Raw genomic sequence first — 23,037 nt, 5'->3', positions numbered from 1 at the left:
CTCTCTTCAGGGTACCCTCCAAGTCACAGTTCTCACGATGGTCTTCAGGCATTATTACTACTCACGTTTTTTCATCTTCCAGTATCTTTCCCCCGCCTTTTGTTCTTACTCTAGAATGATGCCTGTCTCTGAAATCTGCCAGATTGCCAAAGATAAAATAACTAAGAAGGATATATGTTTAACCCCGTTATCTTTTCCTAGGCTTTATTCTACCTTTAGCCTGAAGCTTCTGCCTCCTAAAAGCAATGTGTTTCCATAATTTGAGTCCATTTCTATTTAAGTTGACTCCTTCTAAATAAAAACAGCTTTAACTATACAGTTGACCTAGATAGGACTCCTTTTATTAAATCACTCTAAAAGTGATATTGCCATTCCCTCTTTAATTTTTAGCAGTTTCCAAAAAAAAAAAAAAAGGTACCAACTTAATTTCAAATAACCACAGGCAATGTTCAGACTTGTCTTTAAAACTAGGCCTCCACACACACACACACACACACCCGCCCCGCTTTCTTCAGAAGTGGCATTTGAACCCACTGATTTAAGGAGGTTTGGTGGATAAGCTGACTTCTCACCTGCATTCATGTGGAGTCAGTGCTCTTGGGTGTGTTTACTTTGGCATTTCTCTAAAACACTAATGAATTTGGACAGCATAGACTGGATCTGTTGATGAGGATATCATTCCCTTTGGGTACTGAGATAACAAGGTTAAACAAGCAACATTAAAGAGAATTATAATTTATTGAAGACTCAGGTCTAAAATTAAGAAATTGAAAGGTGTTGCCAAATCTGCTCTTCCTTCCCATAAATCTCTGTTTATAGATGCCACAGAAATGCCTTTGAGAATAAAATTAACCTTATAATTTTGGCTCAGGAAAAAGAACCGTATTTTTCTTAATTTTTTAAATCATCATTTAGAAGAGAACTAGGATATATGACAAACCCACAGCCAACATCATTCTCAGTGGTGAAAAACTGAAACCGTTTCCTCTAAGATCAGGAACAAGACAAGGTTGCCCACTCTCACCACTGTTATTCAGCATAGTTTTGGAAGTGTTAGCCACAGCAATCAGAAAAGAAAAAAATAAAAGGAATCCAAAGTGGAAAAGAAGAAGAAAAACTGTCACTGTTTGCAGATGACATGATACTATACATAGAGAATCGTAAAGATGCTACCAGAAAACTACTAGAGCTAATCAATGAATTTGGTAAAGTAGCAGGATACAAAATTAATGCACAGAAATCTCTTCCATTCCTATACAAGAATGATGGAAAATCTGAAAGAGAAATTAAGGAAACACTCCCATTTGCCATTGCAACAAAAAGAATAAAATACCTAGGAATAAACCTACCTAAGGAGACAAAAGACCTGTATGCAGAAAACTACAAGACACTGATGAAAGAAATTAAAGATGATACAAACAGATGGAGAGATATACCATGTTCTTGGATTGGAAGAATCAACATTGTGAAAATGACTCTACTACCCAAAGCAATTTACAGACTCAATGCAATCCCTATCAAACTACCAATGGCATTTTTCACAGAACTAGAACAAAAAATTTCACACTTTGTATGGAAACACAAAAGACCCCAAACAGTCAAAGCAATCTTGAGAAAGAAAAACGGAGCTGGAGGAATCAGACTCCCTGACTTCAGACTATACTACAAAGCTACAGTAATCAAGACAATATGGTACTAGCACAAAAACAGAAATATAGATCAATGGAACAGGATAGAAAGCCCAGAGATAAACCCATGCACCTATGGTCACCTTATCTTTGGTAAAGGAGACAAGAATATACAACGGAGGAAAGACAGCCTCTTCAATAAGTGGTGCTGGGAAAACTGGACAGCTACATGTAAAAGAATGAAATTAGAACACTTCCTAACACCATACACAAAAATAAGCTCAAAATGGATTAAAGACCTAAATGTAAGGCCAGACACTATCAAACTCTTAGAGGAAAACATAGGAAGAACACTGTTTGACATAAATCACAGCAAGATCCTTTTTGACCCACCTCCTAGAGAAATGGAAATAAAAACAAAAATAAACAAATGGGACTGAATTAAACTTAAAAGCTTTTGCACAACAAAGGAAACCATAAACAAGACAAAAAGAGAACCCTCAGAATGGGAGAAAATATTTGCAAACGAAGGAACTGACAAAGGATTAATCTCCAAAATATACAAGCAGCTCATGCAGCTTAATATCAAAAAAACAGAATGGGCAGAAGACCTAAATAGACATTTCTCCAAAGAAGATATACAGATTGCAAACAAACTCATGAAAGGATGCTCATCGCCAATCATTAGAGAAATGCAAATCAAAACTACAATGAGGTAACACCTCACAATGGTCAGAATGGCCATCATCAAAAAATCTACAAACAATAAATGCTGGAGAGGGTGTTGAGAAAAGGGAAGCTTCTTGCACTGTTGGTGGGAATGTAAATTGATACGGCCACTAGGGAGAGCAGTATGGATATCCCTTTAAAAACTAAAAATAGACTTACCATATGACCCAGCAATCCCACTACTGGGCATATACCCTGAGAAAACCATAATTCAAAAAGAGACATGTACCACAGTGTTCATTGCAGCTCTATTTACAATAGCCAGGACATGGAAGCAACCTAAGTGTCCATCGACAGATGAATGGATAAAGAAGATGTGGCACATATATTGGAATATTACTCAGCCATAAAAAGAAACAAAATTGAGTTATTTGTAGTGAAGTAGTTGGACCTAGTCTGTCATACAGAGTGAAGTAAGTCAGAAAGAGAAAAACGAATACCGTATGCTAACACATATATGGAATCTAAAAAAAAAAAAAAAAAATGGTTCTGACAGGGAAGGGTAAGCTGGGACAAAGTGAGAGAGTAGCATCGACATAGATACAGTACCAAAGGTAAAATAGATAGCTAGTGGGAAGCAGCTGCATAGCACAGGGAGATCAGCTCCGTGCTTTGTGACCACCTAGAGGGGTGGGATAGGGAGGGTGGGAGGGAGAAGCAAGAGGGAGGAGATATGGGGATATATGTATACGTATAGCTGTTTCACTTTGTTATACAGCAGAAACTAACACAACACTGTAAAGCAATTATGCTCCAATAAAGATGTAAAAAATAATAATAAATTTTTAAAAAAGAGAACTAGGAAGTAAGGCATGTTAAACGTTAGACTTCCCTTGAATATGCTGCCACCAAGAAGTATCAGTGTTCATTTCACATTTTTACAGCCCTTCGTTTGGGTCTGTGACTCGGGCTTCTGGAGTTAATGGTTAAGCATTGACCTGCTGGCTACTGTTTGTAGAACACTGTGGAAGCACAGCCTTCGTGGGAGATGGGGCCATTTGCTATCAGCTCCAGAGATATGTCGCCACTTGATGGACAGGCTCAGTGGCTGGTGTGCTGTTGACTGGGTTTTTAGTAATTGAGCTCAGAGCGCTGTTTGGTTAGTCGGCTGTGCAAACCTAGGAAATCATATAAGTTTCACTTTCTGCCTGCTGTAATTTTGACTTTTTAAGTCGGTAGTAGACACTGAGGAAAAATTAAATCCCAGACCTTCTATCTTCCCTTTATCCCCTCAGGTTTCTCATAGGTTTCAAAGAATATCCAGCTTTTGGTGTTCTTCTGCTTTTGTTAGAAAATTAGGCGGCCTATAATGAGTTTCCCAAGGCAAAGGCAGGGTAGATCAGCTGCTTCCTCAGCTACCTCCTGGAGACTCTGAATTTGGAAACTGTATCTCCACTGCCTTGAACCAGCATTGGGTGTGCGTACGTCTCCTGGAGATACCAACATGCAGTTAAAACATATCAGGAGCTCTTAGAGGGAAATCAACGTAAAACCAAAATCAAACAAACAGAACTCAGAGAATTTTGCAAGTTAAACATTTCTGAATTGTTCTGCATACAAATATAAATAAATCATAGACCAGATCATTTAGGGGCACACTCCTGCCTAGATTGGCCAGAATCTCAGTCCATTCCAATAGCTCACCCAGCCCTCCCTCATCCAACTGTCTGGGTTTGAATTGTAAGGCCTGTGTTTCTGTGGCCAGTGCCTTTCCTCTGCCTTTTGCCCTAATGGTTGGCTCCAGGAAGAGAGGTCCCTTCTCATCCAGCCCTAAACACTTTTGTTGACCTTCCCTCTTTCGTGGTCCTGGCAGTCCTTTCCTTTCCCCAGAGGACCTGTGCTTCCTGGTCTCAGGAAGCCTATCTCTTTGCCTCTGCCGTAACCAGCTCCTGCCCAAATGCTTTCCATCCTTGTGGACTATCTGCAGCCTGCCTTGGCTGATGGTTAATCTGCCCCTTAGTGAGACTAGTTGTCCTCAGCTGTCACTCTAGTGTGTCTCTGAGTCTCAGTCTCCTTGTGGGGGGGTGAGCACTTCTCATCACCTGGAGCATCTCTGCCTGGCATCCCTTCATTAGCCGGAGGCAGTGTTCTCAGTTCTTCCTGTTCAGCTGCTCTCTCTCCTTTTCCAACTGCCCATTAATTTTTTTTTTTTTTTCTGCTTTTGAGGAATATTTCAAGCTCTCAACTCAAAATCACAACAAAAAACAACTGAGCCCACCACTGACCCACTCTGCTTTGGTTCATTCTGGGCCCAGACACCTTCAAGCACAAGCACCTAGCGCTCTAGAGGGGATGGAAGTTGCTCCAGATTTGAAGCAGAATCTTAGAATCTCAAGGTCTTTCATTTGTCTTTGAATTATTCTGTTGTTTAAGGGACCCCCTTTTACTTTTTTTGATGTCTTAGACCCTGTGGAACTGGGGAATTCCCCCAAAGCTTCTAATCTCAATGTCAGAAAGTAATGCTAAGTCTAGGATCGCTGTATGAAGAACACTAGATGTTATCTAACTTTTGTTGAAGTCCTTCTGGCTGGGGGTATATGGGAAATCTCTGTACCTTCTTCTCAATTTTGCTGTGAACCTAAAACTGCTCTAAAAAAAATTGTCTTTAAAAAAAAAGAAAGAAAAAGGTCCTTTGGTGCCAGATACTGCTGCTCTAAAGAACAACAACAATAATAGTAGTAGCTAAGCATATTGAGGCCTTATTACGCGGTGAACTGTCCTAAGCATTTAAGTTGTATTAATTCATCAAACACTCGAAACTCAAATGAGGTAGGTGCTATTATTATGCCTATTTTATAGATGAAGAAGCTAAAACCCAGAGTGGTTCAATAATTTGCCCAAAGATAAGAACCTGGGCTGTCTGGCTGAGAGCCTGGGCTCTCCCTCACTCCACTCACTGTATTGTCTCTGAAGTTATCACCACAGCCCCCTTATTCACTACCTTGAGAGGTAATCTCTTTCTCCAAAAACTAGGGTTGCGCCTGCTGCCGCAGGGGTCTTGACCATTAGTTACCTTTCTTTTTCCGACATCTTCAAACTCTCATCTGCTTTCAGATTTGCACAGCCTCTGTCCCCCTTCTTGAAAAACATTTTCACACAACCTCTGCTGTTCTCTTTAGTCTTTTTCATGTACTCTTAACTAAAAGCCAAGCCTTGTTTCTGAATAACTACTTTGAGTTTTCCTTTAACTTCCTGAGAGACGAAGGTCTGAGGGTCCCGTAGTCTCCTGTCCTGAGGCTGAGGCTGCAGGGAGGCACGCACCACCGACAGAGGACGATGTGGTTGAGCATGGTGTCTTCTGTGTGCCTGGAGGGGATTGCTGTATCCTCAAACACCCCGGGAGATACTCTTGACCTTAATCAGTAGTAGTCAATAGGTAAACTTAGAACATTGCTAAAAATAACATATAAAGAACCAAAGATGAAAATGCACTTTGAGCAACATAGGACTCCAGGAGTTCCGACTGTTAAAAAATAAGTGCCTTCATGCTCAGATGCTTTTCTTTCCATCTACCCAGCTGAGTACTTGATGCAGTGGATGTATAACTTCGCTTTCATTCGTATCTGTGGGTGAGACCAGGACCATCTGGCCCCTCTAATGAGGGTATATATTTCTTTTTCATTCCTGATTGAGTTCCCTGTTGAGATCAGTCTGGTCTGCCTTAATGTGCATGTTTACCACCTGCTGGTGTACGTAAATATTCCTTACATATCTGGAACCCATTGCTTAGTCTTGGGAGTCTCCTTCAGCTGGTGTGATGGGCCTGGGCGGGGTTGAATGTCAAGCCCCTCTATGTGTCTGCCGAGTCTGATGGGGCAGCTGCTCAGTGAGCAGTACACTCTTGCGTACTTACTATTTGTCTGGTAAGAGGTGTCTGACGAATTACTAGATGTATTTGTATTCTCGGCACGCTGCCACAAAGTACCACAAACTGGGTGGCCCCAAACCACAGAAATTTATTCTCTCACAGTTTTGGAGGCTAGAAGTATGAAATCAAGTTGTCAGCAGCGCTATGCTCCCTCTGAAACCAGTAGGATCCTTCCTTGCCTCTACTACATTCTAGTGGTTTGCCAACAGTCTTTGGTGTCCTTGGCTTGTAGGTTCATCATCCCGGTCTCTGCCTCTGTTGCCACATGGGCCCTCTCATTCTGTGTCTCTGTCTTTATGTGGCTCTCTTATAAGGACATCAGTCCTACTAGATTAAGGGTCCACCCTACCTCATTACTCCAGGATGACCTCATCTTAACTAATACCATCTACACTGACCCTATTTCCAGATAAGGTCACATTCTTAGGTACTGAGGGTTAGATTTCAACATATCTTTTTGGGAGATACTTTTCAACCCATAACACTAGGCATCACTGTACAGTATTAAAGAACACTTCCTAGACTAAGTCTAGGGAAACTGTACACATTCCTTTCCTGGAAACCAACATTACAGACCCTTCAATCTTGAACATATGTTTGTTGAGGTCTTTAACTCTGTTCAAAGGACTCAACTCAGCAGACATGGGAGGAATCTGAACAAGTGGTAGAATCTAAAACCTTGAATTACACATTCCTTCCAGGAAGAGGTAGAGAAAGGGAAGATTTAAGAGGTAGGAGATGGGCTAAACCGGAAATCCAGAAAGTGAGGTATCAAACCATAGGTGGCAATTTATCAAGTTATTGGTGCTGGGAATTCCAGCCTTAGGTAATATGGATTTTCCTCTGGCAAATAGACCACAGCAGTGGCAACTGGGCGGTGTTCAGAGACCCCAAAAGGCAGATATTTATAATCAGGGAGCTCACAGATAAAACCAGAGCACGGTGGGGCCCCGAAACTTGGGAGCCTGAGCAGGCTGTCAAGATAGGAACCTGGGCCCATGGAGACACAACAGGAACTGACCTAGCAGAACTGTCCGACAGGGGGAGATTCTAGCTCGATAGGGTCCCATGACGCTAAGTGGGAATCACAGTCAGAGCAGGATGCAGATCCAGAGCAGCCCGGCACTAAACCACATGTGCACCGACTTCGGGTCCTACTGCCCGAGGTCAGAGTTGATTCCCTGTAATGGGCAGAGGCCATTCTCCAGCGTGCAGTCCCGTGGGGCAGCTGGATAGAGATGGAGGGCAAGGAGCAAGAGACCAGGCAAAGCAGGACATGACCCCTGTATGGAACCAGTTGTGATTTCCCGCTGGGCGGGTGCCCCTTCTGTCTAGGTTTGATGAGGACTTCCGAAGACTCTTGTAAAGAGCTCCGAGGAACTTGTTTTTTTAAAAAAAAAAAAAAAAAAAAGACAGAGAAAACAGAGCTCTGAGCATTATGGTTCAAAAGTGAGACGCCTGTTGTGACCCCTAAGGTCAGGAAATCTGCTATAAACTATGAGAAAGTCCATATTAGACACAAAAGGAGAGAAAATATTTTATTGTGAAAACTTGCATTGCCATCTAGATAAATGTCACTCAGAGGCTGTGCTAATCTTGTTGTTGTTGTTGTTGTTTTGGGGGGGGGTGGATTGTGCTAATCTTGCCCCATGGGAATTCCCACCAGTCTGTGTTGAACCAAACAAAAACGTGATTAACCTTTTATCCCTCAGACTTGGGATGGAGAACACAGGTTTCACCCTGATCTGTTGGTGTATCAGTGTACAAGGCAGCTGGAGAGAGAGCAGATCTCATCAACCCTGAGGCAAGCTCAGGCAGACTCCAGAGTGTTAGAGGGACAAGCAAGATCAGGTGCTTTCAGCATCTCTTTTTGATTAGAAGCAGGTGAGCTTCTCCTTAGACTTAGGCCCATGCTCTGCCATTTCAGTTTTAGACCATCATTCTTTAAGTGAGAGGGCTCTTCCTAGATGGCATGCCTGCAGAGAATGTCTTCCCCATCTAGACCATTCACGGCTAGGACTTGATCAGAACTATTTCGGATCCTGGTATTCAGGATCCTGGGATTATTGTGTCCACTTGAAAAATGCATCAAATATAAGAGTCAAAACCACCAAGCAGTGCAACCAGGCATCTAAAGTGACCATGTCCCCTGTCAGTTTAACAGCTACCAGCTATCAAGTGTCTGCCGTGTTCCAGGCACTGTATCTACACAGCTTTAATGTTCACAGCAGCCTACCAGGTTGTGTCACTATCCCCCCATTTTATAGATGAGGAGACTGAGGACTAACTTGTCCAAGGTCACGCGGATGGTAAGAGGCAGAGCAGGGATCGAACCCAGTCTGCCCGGATCCTGTGTGTGCACACACCGCCCTCCACCATGCTGCTTTCTGCCTCTGTTATTACTGAAAATACTTAAGTTGTGACATACTAATGTGTTATCAGGACCTCAAATAAGCATGGGAGGAATAAGTTCTTCTTTCTTACAAAAAATATTAGACAGTATACATGGGCTACAACAGTGAATAAGATCCAGACAAGGATTCTAATCCAATGGAGGAGAGAGACAAGTGAACAAAGTGACGAGTGCCATTATAGGGGTGGGCAGGGGGACCACCAGTCCAAGCTTGAAGGGTAAGGAGACACTTCCTGAAGACCCCATCTAAGTTGAGAGCTGAAGGACAAGAAGGAATCACAGCCAGGGAATAAGAACAATAATAATAATAACACAGTAATTGTAGCTCTCACGTACACACTGCCGGTCCTGCCGCAGGTACTCCTGTAAGTGCTTTATACATGTGAAATATAGTCCCCGAAACAACCTTTTTGAGAAGGTGCTCTTTTATCCCTGTCTTACAGTTGAGGGAACTGAAGCGTAGAGTAGTTAGGCTAACTTGGCCAAGGTCACACAGCTGTCATTGATAGAAGCTGTGAAGGAGTCAGGCAGTCTGGCTCCAGAGCCCTTGTCTTACCAGTGCCTCTCAAGTAAAAAGGTGGGGAGAGGTCGCATGTTCTAAGTCGGGGGAAGCACACGTGCAAAGGGTCACGAGAGAGCAGGGCTGGTTAGAGAGTTGCTCAGGAGTCCGGAGATGGCGTGTGCCTACCTGCGTTCTCCTCTCGGGCAGAATTCTGCTTTAATGACCTGCTTGCGTTTGCACGCCTGGGATTAGTCTCCACAGACACAGAGGCGAGTGTGGATCAGAGCTAAGGTTCTCTCAAATATTTTTCTATTTCCCATATGCCAACCATAATTTATGAGCAAAGCAAATTATACCTAATACCTTTCAGATTACTAGACCCACAAACGCGATGTTTAGATCGAGACAAGACACCCCAAATTAATGCAACAGCCCCCTTTCCACCCAATATGTTTCATCACCACCTGTTCACCCTCATCCTCCATGACAAAGAGCTTTTTCTCCTGTCTTTAACACTTCCAGAAATACCTAGACCTGTTCTTTTGGTATCAATCTTGATGTCCTTGAGGTGGATACTGTTAGTACAGTAAGCAAGAGTCCCCAAACTAGTTTTCGGTGCCAGTAAAATCCTTCCTCCTGAACCCATTATGCTCAGCCTTCTCCTCTGCCTTCCTGCTGGATTGGCTCCTTTCCTGGTCAGCTAGCTGTTGAGACCCCTGCTCAGTGACAGGCTCTCACCCTGGTGCAGCAAGAAGAAAGAGGGCGTTTTTCTAAGTTTATACATATAAGAGAGAGATTTTAACATGTATATGCATAGAAAAAATCTAGAAGGATCTATGCCAAAGAGCTAACAGTGTTTGTTTCTGAGGGTCTGATAAGAAGTCATTAAACATACATTAGTTTTTGTTTTGTCTTTGTATGTCTATATCTCCTAATTTTTCTATAACTAACTTGTATCATTTACATAATAAAAATAATAAAGTTTTGTAAAGAAGAAAGAGGCTCATTCCTGCGACAGGCAGGCAGCAGCGCTCCCATCTCAGCCTCCCGCTGTGGCTGGATGGAGTTTGAGCCCCAGTGTCTAAACCTTTACCACAGTCAGCCTGTGCAGCATGGTCACGTACATGTTGGATCCTTGAGAATTCCTGTTATGTTTCTCACTAGGTCCAATTTGGATCCCTTCAACCAGTACACTGAAGACCAGATCTGGGATGCCCTAGAAAGGACACACATGAAAGAATGTGTAAGTAAAGAACTGACGGAGAGTTTTGCTGGCATTTCAGGGCTGGAAACACAGTGATGCTGTGGTCAGTCTCCAGCCTGCTGTGGCTGCCTCTGTCCAGCCCAGCCTTTCCCTCCACCTCCAGGATGTCTGTGGAGGAGCACTTCAGAGCAGGGCTTCCCAGGCATTTCAGAAAGGGCATAAAGGTTGTTCTCTCCCGACCCTCACCTCCCCCCTTAGCCCCCTCCCATGGTCATATTGCCCCTTTTACTATCCATTCATTGAGAAGATATTAATGACAACCACTCAGAATTCAGTCATGCTTTAAAATCAAGTTCTATTCTTATTCATTATAACAGTACAACATCTTTTTGAAGCATCTATATATGTGTAAGAGATATATCACTTGTGGAGAAAGTGTGTGTATGGATTCACAGACCTCTTAAGGTAACTCAGCAGGCCCCGTCCAGGGGCCACAATCTACAGATACCCCTGGCCTGAAGTAGGGTCTCTTGTGTTCCTGTGCACAAGCCCAGGGTCTCTTCCGCTAATTCAACTAGATCCGCTCTGCCTTCACCTTTATATCGGGCTGCCTCAAACAAGTTCACTTGAAGAACAGGTTCTATAGTTTATGGAAAGAAAGGTTTGACAGCCATGGGCCTACAGCTTTGGACTTCAGAAAGAGAGTAATTTCGTCTACCCCATTTCTCATCGCATGACCATATTTTCAGAACCAAAAATGACAGGCTTTGGGGACGAAATATTGGAATTTCTGGGACGTTTTGATGATATGAGACTAATAGAATAGTTTAGCTGAAATATGGAATGGCCTAGAAAATGTGGTCCTACTACGTGATCATCACACCTGTACCTTCTTTCTAGGTGAGCTAGGTTCTGGGCTAATAATTCTTTCAACTGTTTCAGAATAATTTATTTTTGCCACTGGATTTTTGACAAAATTTAGATTCTTTTTTTTTTTCTCCTATCTTTCAAAATTTACTTTTTTTTTTTTTTTTTTTTTACCCTTCTAATCTCGACTTCCTTTCTCCCTAGATTGCTCAGCTACCTCTGAAACTTGAATCTGAAGTGATGGAGAATGGGGATAACTTCTCAGTGGGGGAACGGCAGCTCTTGTGCATAGCTAGAGCCTTGCTCCGTCACTGTAAGGTAAGGCAGTTTGGTGGGTGGCGGGGAAGGGGGATCAGCAGAGATGCGCAGGAAGATGGAAGAACAGCTTTTGCCTGTGGCATGAGGTCCAAAGGCATCCCTGGCTCTGAGCCCAGCAGCACTTCTTAAGAGTGTGCCCAGAGATGTTTCTAAATTAACCTTGACACAATTTGGGTATATGGATATTTTGTTTGCTTGTTTGTTTTTATTTTTAACTTCCCTGAGCCTTCAGTTTCCAAAGGCAACTTGTTTCTAGCCACTGAGTAGTTGTAGTACTGGAAACCATGGATTTGAAAAATTTTAAAACTACAAGACACATCCAGGTCCTCAAATCCAGTCCCCTCATTTTAAAACTGGAAAAGGGAGGTCCAGAAAGATTACTGTACGTGTTTAGAATTACAGAGCAAGTGGGGCGAGTCTTTTGTTAGATCAGTATTTCACATATATCCTTTCATTCATGGAAATCAAGGCAAACCTAGGGGTTTGAAGTTATATCAGTTCTAAGCAAAACAGTATTTTTACATATGCGTGTACCTATTTAGAAAAAAATATATACGGTGTAAAATTCAACTCATAAAATACATTTTAGTGAAACCTAGATTAACCAGAATGCTTAAGGAATTGGTTGGACCCCTCTTTTTCTTCTCTTCCCCGGCAGATTTTGATTCTAGATGAAGCCACAGCTGCCATGGACACGGAGACAGACTTGCTGATCCAAGAGACCATCCGAGAAGCATTTGCCGACTGCACCATGCTGACGATTGCCCATCGTCTACATACAGTCCTGGGCTCTGATAGGATTATGGTGCTGGCCCAGGGGCAGGTACTGAGCCCCCAAGGGACCTTGGCTTGGCATGTGGCCTTGTCTGGGAGGAAAACTGGCCCCTGGCAGGATTGGGCAGATGGCCCTCTTAGAGTAGTCTGAGCATTCAGATAAGCAGCCATAATGACTGTAGTCTGGTTCCTTTTGGGTGGGATGCAGCCCTCCCAGTCAAGAGATTGAGCTGGGAGCACTCTTATGGGGTTCTCATTATGCTTTACTACCTGTTCTTTTGTTGCTTGTAAACAGTAACATTTTGACTTAGGTCAGAGAGCACATGTACTTAGTAATTCACTCACATGCACAAGAATTTCCCAAAGCTACTGAGACCAGCCACTATATGTCTGCTTTCTTTGTTTGTTTTTTAATTAATTAATTAATTAATTTTTGGCTGCGTTGTGTCTTTGTTGCTACGTGTGGGCTTTCTCTAATTGTGTTGAGTGGGGGCTACTCTTTGCTGTTGTATGCAGGCATTGCGGTGGCTTCTCTTGTTGTGGAGCATGGGCTCTAGGCGCGCAGGCTTCAGTAGTTATGGCACGTGGGCTTCAGTAGTTGTGGCACACAGGCTCAGTAGTTGTGGCTCGCGGGCTCTAGAGCACAGGCTCAGCAGTTGTGGCGCATGGGCTTCGTTGCTCTGTGGCATATGGGATCTTCCCGGACCAGGGCTCGAACCTGTGTCCCCTGCATTGGCAGGCGGATTCTTAACCCCTGCACCACCAGGGAAGTCCCTATATGTCTGCTTTTTACAGTCATGTAGTGGTGCCAAACTTCTTGCTGGTCCCAGCTTTCCAACAATCTGGCCTCCCAGCCTTCTTCGTTTCCTGCTATTTCCTTGCAGTGCTGTTGGCTATAAACAATCTTGAATCCCCTAAGCTTTTTCACCTCTGTGTCTTACTCATACAGTCCCATCTACCGAAAATGCCCTTTCCTCTTGTTCCCTCTCCCATATGGATCTGCTTATAATCTGCCTATCCCTCAATAGGGCCAGTGTCTACCTTTCCCCTTATGATGCAGGATGTCTGCTCTAGCACCCAACGTCATACCCTCACACAGCCAGTCCTAAGGAAGAACACTTTGTCCTTATGCCTGTCTCTCGGTCAGGACAACCTTTCCTAGAAGCACCCTAGGAGATGTCCCCTTCCTCTCCTTGGCCAAAGTTGTGTTCCATGCCTTTGCCCTGCAGCAGGGGAGGCTGGGAGAGTATGTGTCCTCTCTCATGGGAGGCAGGTTCTGCCAGCATATCATTCATTTTCTACTGAAATATGATTTCCAGTGGCCGCCTAGAAGTCCATCACAGGAATGGATAATTGTCTGAGTTGATTATACTGACTTTATACTCACTTCCCTTTTTCCCCCTGCCAACTAGGCATCCTGAGCTGTTCCTTTTCTAGCCATAGATTCAGATCAGGTTGCACAACAAGATGACATTTGCCTGGTATGCCTTTGACTTGAGCTGCAATTTTTTCCTCTGCAGCTTATAGGACCTTGTTGATTGATTCCTTCATACCCAAGGCTGAAAGAATTGAGATTTATGTGAAGGAGGTCTGGAGGTTTTTCTCTCTAACCTTTCTCTTAACTAAACCCTGGTTAGTCGGAAAAAAAAAAAAAAAGAACCCATTTGGGCATGACAGGGCTAGTTGAATTGCCACCTTGATTCCATCCTCAGGGGGCTTTGGGCTTTGCCCCCATTCCTGAGCAGTGGATCCTCTAAATCACCCCATGTGTCCCCGAGTCACATTCTGATACCATCTCCTTCCTTTACAGGTGGTGGAGTTCGACACCCCATCGGTCCTTCTGTCCAATGACAGCTCCCGGTTCTATGCCATGTTTGCTGCTGCAGAGAACAAGATCGCCGTCAAGGGCTGACTCCTCCCGCCGCTGCCCAAGTCTCTTTTCTTTGGAGCATTGCCATTCCCTGCCTGGGGCGGGCCCCTCATCGTGTCCTCCTGCCGAAACCTTGCCTTTCCCGATTTTATCTTTAGCACAGCAATTCAGGATTGGCTTGTGTGTTTCACTTTTAGGGAGAGTCATATTTTGATTATTGTATTTATTCCATATTCATGTAAACAAAATTTAGTTTTTGTTCTTAATTGCACTCTAAAAGGTTCAGGGAACCGTTATTATATATGTATCAGAGGCCTATAATGAAGCTTTATACGTGTAGCTATATCTATATGTAATTCTGTACATAGCCTATATTTCCAGTGAAAATGTAAGCCGTTTATTTTATATTAAAATAAGCACTGTGCTAAGAACAGTGCAGATTCCTTTCTATCATTTTTGTACAGTTTGCTGCACTAGGATCTGGTTTCACTATTAGACTATAGGAAGGGTAGCATATGTTCTTCCCCAGCTGGTTGTTTCATGGTGCCGGGTTTTCTGGGTGTCCAAAAGGAAGGCGTGTGGCAATAGCGGGCCCTCCAGTGGGCCCCCTGCCGCCTCCCCAGCAGCCACTCCAGGGCGGGGTGGAGCGGGGGCCACTGGAGGCCACGCAGAGCACCGTGAATTCTCAGGGCTCCTGCTTTCTGTCCTGTTGTCACTTCACTGTTTCTGTCGGGAGAGCAGTGGGGCAAAGTCCCAGACCCCTCTTCGTTCTCTCCGTCGGAAATGAGAATCGCCGAGACGTTCCTCGGTGAGGGGGGAGTGTCCTTCCTGCTTTCCTCCTTTTCTCTGCTGTTTCTCAACAAGCATCGAGTCTGTTCCAAGTGTCCCACTGCCTCAGGTTCCTAACGCTGGCCACCGCACAGCGCTCTCCGGCTCCTCAACCCGTCGGTCCGAACCCTGGAGCCAACTGCTGCTTTTCCCGGTGGTACTTCTTCATTTGCCTTCATTTGCCCCACGAGCCCACAGTTCAGTGACAGGGTTCAGGATTTTGTGGGTCTTTTCCCCTTTCTCCCTGTGGTCGCTGCAGAGTCTCTTCCTCTCTCCAAAGTCTGCGACTTTAAGCAGCTCTTGCTCATCAGTGTCTCACACTGGTGTAGAAGTTTTTTGTACTGTAAAGAGACCTACCTCAGGTTCTGAGTGCCGTGTGGTTCGGTGTGTTCCCACAAACCCCGTTTGTGCTCTGGGGCCAGTAGCTCAGGTGGGCGTGGTCGCTGCTGTCATCCGTCCAATGGTCAGCGTTGCATGTCGTGACCAACTAGACATTCTGTCGCCTTAGCATGTTTGCTGAACACCTTGTGGAGGCAAAAATCTGAAAAAGTGAATAAAATTATTTTGGATTTTCTAAAACTCTTGGTGTATAAAATAATTCTCTGGGAGGGGAACAAGCTGTCTTTGAATGGCTTCGGAGTCCCGGAGCCTCGGATCTGAATATCCAGCTGTGGAGTGACAGATGGGAGGGCCCAGTAGCAGAGCTGGTTGGTTGCAAGGGGCGTGGAACCCCACTTGCCTGGAATCACTGCGGCGGGCCTTAGTCCCTCCAGCCTGTGTTCCTGGGCATGGTCGTCAAACCAAGCTCCTGTGCTGCTAATAAGAGGGTGGGGAGTGGGAAGGGATGTGGTAAGATGGATGGTTGTGGTGAAACACATTTTAAATGAAGTTTGTTGAGGGTTCTCAGCAATTCAAACAATATAATGGCCCTTTCAGCCAATTCATTCAGGTTAACTCATTGAGAATTAAGTGCCCATTCAAAAGGGTACTCATTCTAGAGTTTCTCAATATCTCATGTTGAATGCGGCCAAGAAAGCGGCATTAAACTATTTGGTATTGGTTCTGCTGAGTCATCAGAAATCGTATCTTAAACCCAGCCCTTTTTGTAAACCAGTGTCTTGAAAATTCAGGGGTTTGGCTGTTGAGTCAAAAATTCAAGGCTTCCCTAGTGGCACAGTGGTTAAGAATCTGCCTGCCAGTGCAGGGGACACGGGTTCAAGCCCTGGTTCCGGAAGATCCCACATGCCGCGGAGCAACTAAGCCCATGTGCCACAGCTACTGAGCCTGCGCTCTACAGCCCGCGTGCCACAACTACTGAAGGCCTCGTGCCACAACTACTGAAGCCCGCGTGCCACAACTACTGAAGCCCGCGTGCCACAACTACTGAAGCCCACGTGCCACAACTACTGAAGCCCACATGCCACAACTACTGAAGCCCGTGTGCCACAACTACTGAAGCCCGCGTGCCTAGAGCCTGTGCTCCGCAACAAGAGAAGCCACCTCAATGAGAAGCCTGCGCACCGCTACGAAGAGTAGCCCTCGCTCGCCACAACTAGACTGCGTGCAGTAATGAAGACCCAATGCAGCCAAAAATAAATAAATAAATTAAATTAAAAAAAAAAATTCAGTCCCTCAGTTGTCACATTTCAAGTGCTCTTGTAGCCACATGTGGCCTGTGGCTACTGTACTGGACAGCGCAGACATAGAACATTCCCATCATTGTGGAAAGTTCTGTTGGACGGCGCCAATGTAAGCAACCATGTTTTTGGATGCACTGGATTTACCCTCCAAGAAGGGTAACAAAAATATCGTATAATACTGCTTATATGTGGAATCTAGAAAGATGGTAGAGATGAACTTATTTGCAAAGCAGAAATAGAGTCACAGATGTAGAGAACAAACTTATGGTTACCAAGGAGGGAAGAAGTGGGTGGGATGAATTGGGAGATTGGGACTGACATATATACACTTCTATGTATAAAATAGATAACTAATGAGAACTTACTGTATAGCACAGGGAACTCTACTCAATGTTCTGTGGTGACCTAAATGGGAAGGAAATCTTAAAAAGAGTGGATATAAGCACACGTATGACTGATTCACTTTGCTGTACAGCAAGAAATTAACACAACAGTCTAAAGCGATTATACTCCAATAAAAATTAAAAAAAAAAAAGAAGAGTAACAAGGTCAGCAGAAGGAGCCCTACGTGGTTGCCCTAGTCAAGCTCACTGCAGCACGTGACACTAACTTCCCCTCCTTCAGTTTTGTTCTTTCATCTCTTGGGTCTCCTCCCACCCCTGTAACCTGCTTTGTCCCCTTAAAAGGAGGCATTTCCCTGCCTTTTGCCCTCTCCCTTTGGTCTCCTTGCCTGGATTCTTTCACTCCCACCAACACAAACCTTCAACTGTGGGCTTGACCTCTCTCTTTAGTACCAATGTCCGCTGCCTGCTGGGCACATCTCCCAGGCCCCTCAAACAGCTTCTTGCAAATCAGTGCTCCCTGTCTTAATTAATAGCCCCTCTGACTTCCTTAAGTCTTTCAGGCTAGAAGCCTTGAGTTATTTCAGTTCTCCTGCCCGTTCCCAGTAAATTTAGCCACTTCCAGGTCCTATGTATCACCACTACCATCCCCTTCTCTCCCTCTGCCCTAATTTAGACTCACCTCCTTTCTTTTTTTAAATATTGTAGTTACAGCCTCATAGCTAGTCTCCTTGCCTCAGTGTCTTTCTCCAAACCACTGTAGATACCACTGCCAAAACGCAAACCAAAATGCAAGTGGATCAAATACTTTATCCTCCAAAAATCTTCAGGGGACATTTGCCTGTAGAGTGGCCTATATTCCTGAGTTTGGCAGTCAGGGTGTCCATTATTTGCCTCCAACCCTCCTTTTCTACTCAATCTTTCCAAAAACAAGTCAATATTTTCACACCTTTAAGTCTTTGCTATTTTCTTAGCCTGGAATCCCTTGATTCTCTCTTGTCAAACAAAGCCATGTTTTTTTTCAACAAAGCCATGTTTTTTTTCTTAAACTCAGTTCAGATACTATGTCCTCCACAAAGCCTTTCTCTTAAAACTAAGTTCCTCTGGGTTCCTCCAACACTTTGCTCACAAATCTATTTTAAGGTTTATTTCCGTTTGCTCTGCATATAATGGTTGATTATTTCCTTATATTTTAGCCCATGAATATCAACTTGAAGGCAGTAAATCATCTTATTAAATATACCTTTAATTATAAGGTATATTTTGTATACCTTATAACTCCTGGCTTAAGTATTACGTTTTACATATAGAAGGTGCTTAATAAGTATGACACTACTTAGCTGACTCTTGAATCATGCCTTATACGTGGATGCTCAAAGAATATTTGTTAATAGAAGCCAGTGTTGCAGACTTTTCTTTGTGGTCATGACAAAAAAGAATTTGATTCCTCGGGAATTCCCTGGCAATCCAGTGGTTAGGACTCCGCGCTTTCACTGCCGTGGGCCCGGGTTCAATCCCCGGTCGGCATTTGAGGTGTGGCTTAGTGACGTGACAGCTCCTTTCCTACCCCTTTCCTGATTGATCACCTAGAAATAGGGCCTAGCATTGAGAGGAAATGAGTCACGGCGGGGGGGGGGGGGCACACAGAAACCTTACCTTGCACTGATGGTTGTCTGCATGGTCGTGAGACATATTTTCTAAATAAAATTTTTTCCTTATTATAAAAATAATGCATGCTTTTTGTACAAAATTTGGAAAATGCAGATAGGTGCAGTGAAGAAACCCAAAATTGCCTGAACCCTACCATGGCAAGTGTGTTTTACAAGCATGGCTGCCACAGCATCTCCCATCTCATGGGCTTTCCTGCAATGTGACCTTGCTACTCTCCCATCAAGAGGTGGAGTCTTGTTTCTCCACCCCCTTGAATCTGCGTGGGCTCTGTGGCTACTTTAACCAACAGAATATGGTGGTGCTGTGCCAGTTCTGCACAAAGCCCTTTTGTGGCCTAGCAGCTCACACTTCCTGCCTCTTGGAAGCCAACCACCCATGTCAGCAGTGCAGCTATCTGGAGACCAGCATACCGTGAGATTTACAAAGCATATGGAGGGTTCCTGGAAGATGAGAGAGTGTATGGAGATGGAGTGAGGCCAAGGAGTGCTGAGACATCAGACATGTGAGTGAAGAAGCCATTTTGGAAGTGAAACCTCCAGCCCCAGACATCCCAACTGATGCCACGTAAATCAGAGATGAACTGGCCAGCCAGAACTGTCCCCAAATTCCTGAGCAAAATAAAATGTTTTTAAGCCATTACATTGTGGGGTGGTTTCACAACACTACTGAGGCATCCATCACCCAAAAATAGCCAGGGTTATCTTGTTGTATTCTTTTCTTTCTTTTTTTTTTTTTTTTTGCAGTACGCGGGCCTCTCACCGCTATGGCCTCTCCCGCTGCGGAGCACAGGGTCCGGACGCGCAGGCTCAGCGGCCATGGCTCACGGCCCCAGCCGCTCCGCGGCATGTGGGATCTTCCCGGACCGGAGCACGAACCCGCGTCGCCCGCATTGGCAGGCGGACCCCCCCAACCACTGCTCCACCAGGGAAGCCCTCTTTTCTTTTTTTTTTGTTTTTGTTTTTTTTTCGGTAGGCGGGCCTCCCACCGCTGTGGCTTCTCCCGTTGCGGAGCACAGGCTCCGGACGCGCAGGCTCAGCGGCCATGGCTCACGGGCTCAGCCGCTCCGTGGCATGTGGGATCTTCCCACCCCGACCGGGGCACGAACCCGTGTCCCCTGCATCGTCAGGAGGACTCTCAACCACTGCGCCACCAGGGAAGCCCCCTCTTTTCTTTTTTTTAACGGGTTTTTTGTTTGTTTGTTTTTGGCTGTGCCATGCAGCATGCGGGTTCCTAGTTCCCCAACCAGGGATCGAACCCTCGCCCCCTGCGGTGGAAGCACGGAGTCTCAACCATTGTTCCGCCAGGTAAGTCCCTGGTTGTATTCTTCCTTTTTTTTTTTTTTTTTTAACGTTTTTATTGGAGTATAATTGATTTACAATGGTGTGTTAGTTTCTGCTTTATAACAAAGTGAATCAGCTATACATATACATATATCCCCGTATCTCTTCCCTCTTGCGTCTCCCTCCCTCCCACCCTCCCTTTCCCACCCCTCTAGGTGGTCACAAAGCACCGAGCTGATCTCCCTGTGCTATGTGGCTGCTTCCCACTAGCTATCTATTTTACGTTTGGTAGTGTATATATGTCCATGCCACTCCCTCACTTTGTCCCAGCTTACCCTTGCCCCTCCCCGTGTCCTCAAGTCCATTCTCTAGTAGGTCTGCGTCTTTATTCCTGTCTTGCCCCTAGGTTCTTCATGCCTGGTTGTATTCTTTATAGCTTTTTCTAAACATGTATTTTTTTCCTTTTTAAAAAATTATCAAAAATACTATGTATGCATTTTTGTTAGAAATCCAAGTAGCACTTAAACATAAAAAATGTAGAGAGTAGAAATGCATCTTAATCACTCCCTACAGAAAAAGGCAACCACTGTTAATAATTTGATCTGTATTTTTCCAGGCATTTTTAAAAAACACATAACAGCATTATTCATTTAAAATATAATTCAGGGACTTTCCTGGCGGTCCAGTAGTTAGGGCTTGGCACTTTCACTGCCATGGCCCCAGGTTCAGTCCCTGGCCGGGGAACTAAGATCCCACAAGCCTCACGGCACAGCCAAAATAAAATAAAAGTCATTAAAAATAAAATTAGGATAACTTACATATACAACTTGTATGATCTCAACTAATATAGTATGAACATTTTCTCATGTCAAATATTCTTCAGAAACATGATTTTAATAGTTTTATAGCATTGTCTTGTAGAGATACTTATTTGTTTCATTCAAAAAGTATTTATTGAGCATCTAGTATAAGGCAGACACTGTTCTAAGAACTGACAGTATAGTAGTGAATAAAACAGAGAACATCCTTGCCCTCATGGACTTTACATCCTATTGGGAGAACAGGCAGTCAGTAAGATATGTGGAATATTAGATAATGATAAGGTCCAGGAAAAAAATAAATAAAGCAGGGAAGGGCACCAGAGGGTAAAATTATAGAGAGGCTGTCCAGTCTCACTGAGAAGATGACTTTGATGTGCTTTTTATATGAACAATCCAATTTTTTTTTATTTGCTTGCGCTGGGTTTTAGTTGTGGTAGGCAGGCTCCTTAGTTGAGGCTCATGGGCTCCTTAGTTGCAGCATGCAGACTCCTTAGTTGTGGCATGCAACTAGTTGCAGCATGCATGTGGGGTCTAGTTCCCTGACCAGGGATCGAACCCGGGCCTCCTGCATTGAGAACATGGAATCTTATCCACTGCGCCACCAGGAAAGTCTCTAAACAATCCAATTTTGATGGATATTTAGGTTGTTTCAGTTTTCAGTTTTCCATGTTGTCTTTAAATTTTATTCTTTAAATATTTATTTATTTATTTTTGGCTGCGTTGGGTCTTCCTTGCTGTATGTGGGCTTTCTCTAGTTGTGTCGAGTGGGGCTACTCTTCGTTGCGGTGTGCGGGCTTCTCATCGCGGTGGCTTCTCTTGTTGCGGAGCATGGGCTCTAGGCGCGCGGGCTTCAGTAGTTGTGGCACATGGGCTCAGTAGTTGTGGCTCGTGGGCTCTAGGCACGTGGGCTTCAGTAGTTGTGGTGCACGGGCTTAGTTGCTCCGTGACATGTGAGATCTTCCCGGACCAGGGCTTGAACCCGTGTCCCCTGCAATGGCAGGCAGATTCTTAACCACTGCGCCACCAGGGAAGTCCCTAAATTTGATTTTTAAAGGCAATTTCCACATCACCATTCTGTCCTCTCACGGCTTATAATTCCCTGAGTCCAAGTAGATAGTCAGAATCTGCTAACTGCTTTCAGCAGCTTATCACAATGACCCCACCCTGTCACAGAGCAGTGTGGTGCTGGGAGGGGGGGAGTGAGAGTCACTCGTGAACCCAGGCTTTCTCCTTCTGGTCATTCTGCCAACCTGTAGGCTTGAAGTCCTCAGCCAGATCCTCTGTGTGGGCTAGTAAACCAGGGAAGAAAGAGCATGCAGTGTTGAACAGGAAGTTTTTGTGGGCCAGACCTAAAGATATTATATATTACTTCCACTCAAATTCCACTGGCTAGAGCTCACTTCTGTAGCTGCGAGGGAAGCTGGGCAATGTCTAGCTGTGTGCCCAGGAGGCAAAAACTGCTTTGAGGACAAAACAGCTTTGGTGAACATCTAGCCACCTCTGCTGCAGGGAATTAGTGACCCGTTGGAGCCTGTTTACAGGTATAGAAACAAAATACTAGTCTCATAAAATCCTCATGTCTATTTCATAATAAGTATTGATTTGTTGTATTTTAATTAATGTTTTAAACCTAATAAGCTTTATAACCTATCAGTGTTGTCACCTTCAACAAGGAAAGAGAGTACTCATATTATCTGAGCACCTGTGTGCCAAGCACTGTGGAGGCGCCTGCAATATGACCTTATTTAATTTTCTCAATTATTGCACTAGGTAGGTGTTATTGAACACGTTTTGCTGATGAAGAAACAGGTCCATGAAGATTAAGTTCTCTCGGGTCACACATCCAGTACGTGGTAAATTACATAGAATTCAAACCCAGACAGTTTGATTCTAGACTTCTAGTGGTTCTCTTGCATCTGATGACCTCAGCCTCAGTTGCTTCAGGAATAAATGAATGTGCTGGACCAGATGGTCTCTAAGATTTCTTCCAGCTCCAGTTCTGATTAACATGGATCAACAATATGTCCTGAAAAACCTGGGTCCTGGTAACCTCATTTGAAGCATAGCTCCAGAACTGTGTCCATCCCTCCTAGCTCCCACGAGGGAGATGGTGTGTATTTGGAGGCAGGGGGTCACCTCTTTTCCTGGGATCTTCTCCCTGTCCTGCTGCTGTCTCTGGCCTGGGCTCCGGCAAACTCCCACCCACCCCCTCTGGTGGACTCAGCATAGGAAGACCAAGCCAGCTGCTGCCTGAGTGAGAACTGTCAGAGCTTGGAATTGCTC

The 23,037-nt window shown here is 44.4% G+C and overlaps 1 protein-coding gene across 6 annotated transcripts in view; it reads left to right on the top strand.

Moving 5' to 3' along the window:
- The window catches only part of ABCC5 (ATP binding cassette subfamily C member 5), an 88,151-nt gene extending 72,571 nt beyond the window's left edge, over positions 1-15,580 (top strand). For all 6 annotated transcript variants that reach the window (XM_067738227.1, XM_067738226.1, XM_067738228.1 and 3 more), the window contains 4 exons: positions 10,305-10,383; positions 11,416-11,529; positions 12,188-12,352; positions 14,114-15,580. In XM_067738227.1, coding sequence (XP_067594328.1) covers positions 10,305-10,383; positions 11,416-11,529; positions 12,188-12,352; positions 14,114-14,215 — 460 coding nt within the window. In that variant the 3' untranslated portion in view covers positions 14,216-15,580. The remainder of the gene's footprint in view (positions 1-10,304; positions 10,384-11,415; positions 11,530-12,187; positions 12,353-14,113) is intronic.
- Positions 15,581-23,037: the final 7,457 nt, after the last annotated feature.

This window comes from Pseudorca crassidens, chromosome 5 (genome assembly GCF_039906515.1).
Source record: "Pseudorca crassidens isolate mPseCra1 chromosome 5, mPseCra1.hap1, whole genome shotgun sequence".
In the NCBI taxonomy this organism is placed as follows: Eukaryota; Metazoa; Chordata; class Mammalia; order Artiodactyla; family Delphinidae; genus Pseudorca; species Pseudorca crassidens.
This window is presented reverse-complemented; position numbering and strand designations above follow the sequence as displayed.